Source organism: Papaver somniferum, chromosome 6 (genome assembly GCF_003573695.1).
Source record: "Papaver somniferum cultivar HN1 chromosome 6, ASM357369v1, whole genome shotgun sequence".
Taxonomy (NCBI): domain Eukaryota; kingdom Viridiplantae; phylum Streptophyta; class Magnoliopsida; order Ranunculales; family Papaveraceae; genus Papaver; species Papaver somniferum.
Window position 1 is genome coordinate 47,123,579 of NC_039363.1, and position 9,785 is coordinate 47,133,363.

The 9,785-nt window shown below is 37.7% G+C and overlaps 1 protein-coding gene across 1 annotated transcript; it reads left to right on the forward strand.

Moving 5' to 3' along the window:
* The first annotated feature begins 4,293 nt into the window (after positions 1-4,293).
* Positions 4,294-6,703, forward strand: LOC113290785. Its single transcript, XM_026540371.1, has 5 exons — positions 4,294-5,043; positions 5,211-5,441; positions 5,561-5,769; positions 5,931-6,018; positions 6,062-6,703. The coding sequence occupies exons 1-5, from the start codon at positions 4,294-4,296 to the stop codon at positions 6,701-6,703; spliced, it is 1,920 nt and encodes a 639-aa protein (XP_026396156.1).
* Positions 6,704-9,785: the final 3,082 nt, after the last annotated feature.

Sequence of the window (9,785 nt, forward strand, 5' to 3'; positions counted from 1 at the left end):
GATTAACCCTCTTTTTCTTATTCTTTGGAGGAAAACCGTTTTGATGGGAAAAGTTATCATAAAACTCATTAACATCAAAATACGATGCATAGTATAGATTCTTACCTGAAGGATATTGATCAGAAGGATTAGACAGCCTGTTGATGAGTTCTTTGTATCCTTCAATTATCAAATTTAGGTTGTCTTTCATACCTCACACCAGTATGCGTACCGGTATCCATACTTAGTTCTCGGACTTCTACTAAACCAATCAGTACACATACGGGTATGCATACCATGGTTCCCGGACTTGGATCACACATATGCAAGTACGCATACTGTGCTTATATCCAATTGTTCTAAACTCTCGTTTAAACTATTGAAGCATTCTCGGAAGACGACAATAGCTGTCTCACACAAACTATTAGCTTCAAAGCAATTTCAAGTGATCGAATGATCAATACGAAATATTCCGAGTCTACATCAAATGATTGTCTCACACAAATCATGTAAGATGTTACCAGGTGATTTTCACATGATCATCTTTTGACTTTCGTGAAGAATATAAGATGAACTTGGTTAAAGCGAAAGCTTACCAACACTTATTTCGAGAAATATGTAAGCGAGTTAAACTCAGCTCGAAATATCAAATGTGTATAATTGAAGTCTATATAGCTATACGACTTTTGTCTTGAGTTCAAGTCTCCACATACCTTTTTGATGAAGTTCCAAAAGCTACCCTTAGTAGTTCTTCGTCTTCAATCATGAAAGTCGTGAAGTCTAATGCTGAACTACACTTTCTATCATAATCCGAGACTTAGCTATAAGTAGACAAGAAATCAAGACTTACAGTTTTGGGAAACTAAACTTGAAAAACAAGCTTGAGATAGCAACGCTTGTGAGTTCGACCATGCAGTGCTCTAAAAGGGATGCCATATCCATGGGGTGTAAATAGCATCTGTGGTGCAAATAGCAGTGGAGTTCCCCTTATCAACTGGTGTGGCCCTTATCCAAAATGGGGACTCTTTAGCAATTGTCCTCCGGGTGCCTTTATCAACTTTTCGATCCGATCTTTCCAAAAAGTTTATTTCTCAAAAAATACCTACAAATACATAAAATACCAAAAATAAGTAAACAAATGGGTACTAACTATAGAGAAAATCGAGATCAAATAAACACAAAAAGCGTCTATCACAGGTGCAGAAGACTATTGGAGATTTGGAAAGAATAGTTGTTATCAAAAGGATTAGTCATGTATTGTTTGGAAGACGATCTAAAGGTTGAGTGCTTAAAGTCTTCAGAGAGACTGAAGCAACTTAAGATAGTGGACTATATCTTAGGATTCACATGCGTCGGACAGATTGGTTGTAGGTGCAGGGATACTGAAGAAACTAGGTAACTAGGGAAATTTTACTTGGTCTCAGCTATACGAATTGGCAGTGGTCTTTGTATAGCAGCTTAATTATGAGAGTACTCAAAACTGGACTAGGTCCCCGGGTTTTTCCACATTTACGGTTTCCTCGTTAAAATTTTTTTGTTGTGTGCATTACGTTATTTTCCACATTATAATTAGTTTAAGTTATAATTAAAGTAATTGCACTAGTGAGTTAATCCCAAACACTTAGGTTGAACCCTATAGTTTAAGGTTCGGTTTTGGAATTATACTATATACCGAGTGTGTACCTTGTGGTTTCCATCTTCTTGACAGTTCATGTCTATACTAGATCATGCAAGGTATCGTACTTACAGGTTGATATTGAAAATATTATGGTGTATCTGGTACCCCGTCATTTCAAATGACGAAGTAGATTTTCACAACAGAAATGCAATCTACAAGCTAGGTTGCTTTACGGTCACGGTTTCCTAAAAGATAGTGAGTGGGATCATACCCCAATTAAAAGTAGGTTTTCGTATGCTTATAACCTCTATAAACTAATCTAATAGGTTAATTATTTCCAAGGGCATTAGTGGTACTTTATAATATGTTTTGGGGATGTCCAGTTAGTAGTCACTGGAAGGCTGTCTAACCCCATAAAATCCAACTACCTAGTAATCTAATAGATCTATAATATACGAGGCATTTACCATCTAAAACACCTATTGGAACATCATATAAAGATTCTAAGCAAAGCTTAATCCAAATCTAAAACCTCTTTGAGAATATGTATATATACACACCTTCCAAATGATACATATACAGTAGTAAATTAATTTTCAAACCAAATATATACACAATATAGATACAGTGGAAGCTAACAAAGGAACATGCTCACACTACATGAAATCAGGGAATTTGTAACGCTGATTTTGTAACGGATTTTTTTAAGTAACGTCGTATCGACGTTGGTAACTTTGTAATGTTGGATAATCGTTGCAGTAATTGGTATCTGTTACATAGTTTCGGGAGGGTTGTGGGTAATTACCTTCCTTCCTCAACTTAAATTGCCAAGTTATACTGTTACTCTCCGTTACTACTATTAGCGCCTCTATTACTACTATCAGCTCCCAATTTCATCTCACGCACAAGGGCTACCCAGTCTCCCAACGATTCTGGCTTTTTTCTCCAACATTTTATTCCCATTATAACTCTTCATTTTAATTACCGAAAATCAGAAAACAAAGTTAAAATTCGAAAACAAAATTAAAATCATCTGAAATCAGTTTTTCATTTAATATGTTAAAATTGGTAGATAAACAACTTAATTTGTTGATAGAAAAACGGTTGAGACATTACTACATCTTATCTTTCACCTCCATTTATTTCACATCTCACCGACTTCTTGGTATATCCCTGCAGCCACCATCGATTTCACCAGAAAATTCATCAGATTCAATTTGAGATTCAGTTGCAGGAAACTTCATCAACGACATTGATTCAACCGATTCTTCTGTGACTCTTCGATTTCATTAAAGATTTAAGCTTAATCGAGTTATCACAGAAGGATTGAGTTTGATTAAGATTTCTGAATCTATCGATTTTCCTGGGTTATCTTCAACTAATTATTAAGGTATTTATTTTATTGTTTTCTTAATCGACATTTTTTCAACATCTGGGGTTTATTAGTTTTAGAAATTGAGGATTATAGATGTTGTTGTGAATTGTATTCTACCGTAGTGTGTTGATAAATCTGTGACATTTTTCGGTTTAGTTGATAAACTTAGGTTACTAAGACATGTTACTTTACTTGTTTGTAGGATGTCAAATTTTTTGGATAAATCTTGGATGCGTATAACAGAAAATTATAGCCCAAAACAAAGAGAAGGGGTTAGAAAATTCATTGGTTTTGCAATGGGAAATGGTACTTATGCAAAAACGTGTGCTTGCCCTTGTAGGAAGTGTGAAAATAGACATCGACGTGGATTCTCGATTGTTAGGACCCATCTGCATGAGTATGTTGTCGATAAGACATACGCCACCTAGAGCTTACATGGTGAGAGAAAGGATGGTGCTTCAACAAGTCGTTCTAAGGGGAAGGCCGTAGTCGAAGAAACGCCTGATAAGCAATCAGATTGTTTGAATTTGAATGATTTTATTGACTCTTCCTTTTGTATTCATCATGACCATGATGGAACACAAATTGGAGAATCACCCTTAGAAGATCCATATGTCGAGAAGCGTTATAGTAGGTAAAAATCGTTAGCGGCAGAGAAGTTATACCCTTCATTGAATACAATCTCACAGTCCTCTCTGCTATGGTAGAACTGCATAATATGAAGAAAACTTATAAAATTTCGGGTAACTGTGTCAACAGTTTGTTGGATTTGTTAAGAGAGTGGCTTTCGAAACCTAACAAGTTTCCCAAAAACTATGATGTTATGAGGTCAATGCTTAAGGATCTGGGGATGAAAGCAAAGACTATTCATGCTTGTGAGAATCATTGTATTCTGTATTACGAGAAGAATGAGGATTTAATAGAGTGTCTGGTATGCAAAACTCTGAGGTTTAAGTTGAAAGCTACCAAAGATGGTCCTGTGGTGACAAATGAACCTTGTAAAGTGTTGAGACACTTTCCTGTAGACGAAAATCTAAAGAAAATGTATTCTCTACCTTGGATATCAGACACAATGATGTGGCACGATCGAGCGCAAGTTTCATCTGAATATATGCGTCATCCAATCGATTCATCTCAGTGGGCACAAATGAAAATTAAGTTTTCATTGTTTGCAGCGGAAGGAAGAAATGTTTGGCTTGGAATATGAACATATGGGTTTAATCCTCATGGTGCACAGACTTTGAGTTGTAGTTGTTGGCATGTGATCCTTGTGGTTTATAATCTTCCGCCTTTTATGTGTATGAAGTCTGAATTCCAAATGATGACTCTGTTGATACCTGGGTGTAAGTCACCGGGTCAAGACATTGATGTTTTTTTGCGGCCGCTGGTTAACACGCTAAAAAAACTTTGGCATCAAGGTGTACAAGATTTTGATTCTTTGAAAAGGGAGTATTTTAATCTGAAAGAAACTCTGATGTTTGGTATTCATGACTTGCCTGCTCAAGGTGTTTTAAGTGGATGTACCACTCATGTCTATTGTGAGTGTGTTTGTTGCGCAGAAGAAACTAGAAGTACTCATCTAGGTTACGGCAACAAGATTGTGTACACTAACTATCGTATATTCCTTAAGTCAAGGAACCCATTTAGGGATGAGACTCTTTTGGGATTAGAGACACGGGAGCATAAAAGTGCACCGCTGAGACTAACAGGAGCGCAGTCGCTTGAGAAGTTGGCCGATGTTCAATACGAACCTGGTAAGTTAGTGGTCCGCAAGACAGGTAAACGAAAGAGATATCAGTCTGATGAAGAGGAAGGCGATTCTGAGCTTGTCACAGGTGCTTTCTTCAAGAAGTGTATTCTTTGGGAACTGGAGTCGTATTGTGCCTTGACTATAAGGAATTGTGTCGACGTGATGCACATGGAAAAGAACGTCATGGTACATATTATCTACACTATCTTTGATAAGGATAATAAGGCTATTGTTGCATGGAATAATCGTGACAAATTGAAGGAGAATAAACTACATTCTGGAGAGTGGAAAGAGAAGAAAACAGAGAAAGGAGTAGAGATGGTTCTGTTGTTTGTTTTGAGCAAAAAAAGAGAAAACTTAAAGATCTGAAAGTTCCCACAGGCTTTTCGTCGAATATAAGTAACAATATAAATATGGATCAATTGAACTTGAGAAGCTTGAAGTCACATGACTACCATGTGATTATGGGGTACTTATTACCTGTTCAGCTTCAACATGCCTTTCCAGGAGAGAAAGACGTGCGTACTACGCTTCAACAAGTCAGTATGTATTTTAGAATTTTGTGCTCAAAGGTGGTTAGCAGAGAGTATCTTAACCAGGCTAAGTGGATGATTGCAGAGGCCATGTGTGTGCTCAAAAAGTATTTTCTGGCTAGATTTTTTGATATAAGCGTGCACAACATGGTTCATTTGGCTGATGAGGCCTTAGTTTGTGGACCTGTTAGGTGTAGATGGATGTACCCATTCGAAAGGTGAATTGCTATTTTACCATTTTTCCTTTATTTTTATTTATTTTTGTTGTTTTTGTACTGAAATTTACACATACATACTGAATCAAGGCAATGAAGGAGTGCAAAAACATCCTAAATAACAACAGATACATTGAAGGGTCAATTACAAAGTCGACTGAAATGGATGACTGTGTTAGATTTGGCATGGAGCACATGAAAAATGCTGATGAGTTCACAAAGAAAATTTGGAGCCCTTCTTATAGGATGAACATGAATTCAGCGATGTGGGTTCTGTGCTTGATGAAAAGCCAGTTCAGGTGAGCACTATTCAGTGGATGCAGATACGTCGGTAGGTAATTTTTAGGAATAATCCAGAAGGTCTCGATGTTTATTACAGGTATTGGTTGGCCGTGTTTTGTTTGTATATGGACAATGGGTTATTCTATTTAGAATTTAATACTATGTATGCTAAATGTAGGGATTATTGCGAGAATTGTGAAGCCGATGGGGTTGCAATTAAGCAAGTCGAGATGCAAACCAAGTTCCTTAGTTGGCTGTATAAAAAGGTTTGTATTCGCACTCCTGTTTGTTAGCGTAGTAATGATGCAGTATGCTGATGTGTTGATTTTATTTTCGCTTTCATATCTTAGATCAGAAGACAAAATGGATACATATTTGTGGTGTTACGTTAGAGGTCCAGTGTCTCGAAAAGAGTATAAAAGATACTGTGTGAATGGATTTAGTTTTTGTTCCCAAGCAAACCCGGAAAAGGCTAAGACCCGAGACAGTGGTGTCACCGTGGTTGCCTCAACCACTTTTAGGAGCTCGAAAAGGGACAAAAGACCTGTTACTAACCTAACCCGGTGGTATGGGGTGATCAGACAAATACTAGAGTTGAACTATGGTACATTTAAAGAAACTGTCTTCTACTATAATTGGGTGAAGGTAGAGAATGGAGCAAAGATATGTCAGGATTCAGATTTTCCTTTGGTAAATCTTTCAAGATTGAAAAGTCATACCAATATTTCAGACGAGCCTGTGATTCTCGCTGAAGAGGCTGCCCAAGTTTTCTACTCCAGAGACGTGAAACATCCAGATTGGTGGGTTTATATTCATACGCCGAGAGGAATGACTGCATATGTGGACAAAGCAGAGATACCAGGTCGCGACAGTTTTCAAGATATTTTAGAAGAGGAACCACATCTACGTAAATTGATGGAGAAAAAGCGTCTACCTAGATCAAAGAAATGAAAAATCTCCAATATATGTGTGATCAGTAAGTTTCCTTTATAATGCTAGTCTTGAATGTATGCAGATTCCAATTGCAATATACTTTGCATTTGATCAGATTAATGCTGGTCTTGAATAACAATTTGTTATTTTTTTCACCCCCCCAATTTTACACATATTTTCTTACAGATCCCTGTGTAAGTTACTTTATTGTTCCGTCCCATTTTTTAGCCGCCCTTAAGTTAGAAGATGTTGTTTCCACCCAATATCTCCTTTTATCACTACCAAGCAAACACTCCCTTTCCCAACAAAATCATCTTCTTTGGGAAAGTAGTTTATGTTTTCTACTCAGAGACAAAAAGCCAGCAGTTATTAGTTGCTCTTCAGTAGTTCGGAAGCTGAAGTTAGTGGGAAAACAACAACAAAATCATCTTCAATTTTAGCTGCTTCTGAATCTTTGAATAAACCATACTCTTCAATCTTCATCTACACGGGTATGGGTTTGTGGTGTGGAAATGGGGTTGCACACAAAACTTGCAAGTATACAAGGTCAAGCTTTATAATATAGGGATAAGAAAGGGATCAGTCCACAGGGAGTAGGAGTGCTTAAAAGAAGTTTTTCTAAGCTATCAATGAGTGCAAAGCACTATGGCAGTGAGAAAAGCAAGGTAATGTGCAGATGCAAAGAACTAAAACAGTTAACACAACAAAGCAGTTAACACAAGATGGCAAAACAGCAAGGAACCAAGGCTGTGAGCCAAGGGCAGGGGTGAGATTGTGCACTGATTTCAGTGCACAACAGCTACAAAATGCAAGAACTAAGCAAAACAGTAAAGGAAAGTAACTAAGCAGTGAATAAAAGCAGAGCTGGAATTGTCCTCAATGTTCTAAAGATGAAATTAAAAGCATGAACAAGGAGAAACTGTTACCATTTGAAGCAAAAGAGATAAGTAAATATATTACCATGTTGCATGAGATTGGGTTACCTCCCAAAAAGTGCTAAATTTTTAAAGTCTTCAGCCAGACGTCAAATACCACAAAATGGCTAATTACCTTTCAAATCATATATCAATAGTCGAAACAACTGTGGGTCAACAAAAGCAAATAAAATTGCCACAATTATCATACAACTGCACCAAATCAGAAAATAAAACAGACATAGCACATCCTCATCCAAGGTTTCCTGCAAGACAACTGGGTTTTTCTGTTGTGCCCATTTGGGCTTCATATGAGTGTCTTGACAAATTGACTCATTCGAACAACAAGTCTTTAGAATTTCCTCCTGGACAATATCAGGAGGATCCGGTTGCGGAGTCGGAAGTGACTCAAGTAATACCTCAGGTACACTAGGCTCGAATCCCAAGTTAGGTACTTCTAATGGAGATAATTGACCATTACTACCCACAAACTTAGGGTAGTCAGTATTCTCGGACAAACCTATAACTATTGCTTGAATTTCTGGATCCTCAGAGTCTTTAAAATACTCAAGAGCTTCTTCTAGTTCATTACCCCCAAACTTAGGGTCAACACTACTCTCCGTAAGGCCTAGCACTATGGCTTGAATCTCAGGGTCCGTAGAGTCTTTAAAGTACTCAAGAGATTCTTCTAGTTCAAAAGTTTCGTCACCTAACTGACTTAAGAGAATTTCCTCATCAAGTTCATCTAAGGAATCACCAAATAAATTGTCGTCCCAATTATCCTGAGTTAGATCCTAAACTAAAGTGCTAATCATATTCACTTCTTCTAAATCATCGGAAGGTTGTCTATTAACATTAAAGACGTTTAGTTCAGTGGTCATATTACCAAAGGATATGTTCATAAGTCTGGTCCTACAGTTGATGACAGCGTTAGCTGTGGCTAAAAATGGGCGACCTAAAATCACCGGTATTTGAGCACTAGGATCCTGAACAGGCTGAGTATCTAGAACAACGAAATCCACTGGATAAATAAATTTATCAACCTCAATCAGAACATCCTCTATGACACCACGAGGTATTTTGACAGACCTATCAGCTAATTGCAATGTCATTTTAGTCGGTTTCAACTTACCAAGACCTAGCTGGTTGTATACATGATAAGGGAGTAAGTTCACACTAGCTTCTAAGTCAAGCAATGCCTTATCTACTGTATAATTACCGATCACACAAGATATGGTGGGGCATCCAGGGTCTTTATACTTAGGGGCTGTTTGGTTCAGAAGGATTGAACTTACCTGACCATCTAAAAAGGCTTTCTTATGGACATTAAGCTTACGCTTTCGTGTACAAAGGTCCTTAAGGAACTTGGCATAAGCAGGCATTTGCCTAATTGCTTCTAATAAAGGGATGTTAATGTTTACCTGCTTAAATATCTCTAGTATTTCGTTGAAAGTCGACTCTCTCTCTTTGTTGGAGCTAACAATTGTGGATATGGGGCTGTTGGTACAAAATGAGACCTGTAGGGAACCACATTGGCATCACTAGAAATTTTATCGGTTTCTTTAGTTAGTGGCTCCTTCTGGGGATCATCTTGGGAACTAGAAGGTGGATCTACAGTATGTCCACTATTAGGCTTAGCTACTCTATCGTCTACCGTTTTACCACTCCTAAGGGTTGTGACAAAATTCACTTGATTAAATGGTTTTGCACCTACTTCATGAAATCCTCTAGGGTTGGGGGTAGTCTGACTATGGAGCCTTCCGTTATCTCTCTCACTTAAGGTCTTAGCTATTTGGCCGACTTGAAGTTCTAGCTTAGCAAGGCTCTGAGCATTAGTTTGAAAGTTCTGCTTGGTTTCCTGCTGAAAACTAATTTGGCTCTGTGCTAACATATCCTGAGTTTTTGCTAAAATCTTAATAGATTCCTCTAAGCTAGTCGTTTTATTTTCTGGGCCTGATGAATTCTTAGTGTAACCAAAATCTGGGGGAGCATTAGAATTACTAAACTGACCTAGACTCTGGCCCTTAGACCATGAAAGGCGGATGGTTTCTCCAACCAGGACTATAGGTTTCTGAATATGGGTCAAACTTATGACGGTTATCAAACCTAGTGTTATTATAGAGAGCATTGGCTTGCTCTTCATTATTCTGGCCTTCCCAAAAAGGCTCTATTCTACCACTAGTATG

What these genes read in the sequence shown, in the direction of transcription:
- LOC113290785 (XM_026540371.1), top strand. Translation starts at nt 4,294, where the DNA reads ATGACTCTGTTGATACCTGGGTGTAAGTCACCGGGTCAAGACATTGAT. An exon ending in CAGAGAAAGGAGTAGAGATG is followed by an intron (nt 5,044 to 5,210) that starts GTTCTGTTGTTT and finishes TTACCTGTTCAG; the next exon opens with CTTCAACATGCCTTTCCAGG. An exon ending in AGGCCTTAGTTTGTGGACCT is followed by an intron (nt 5,442 to 5,560) that starts GTTAGGTGTAGA and finishes TACTGAATCAAG; the next exon opens with GCAATGAAGGAGTGCAAAAA.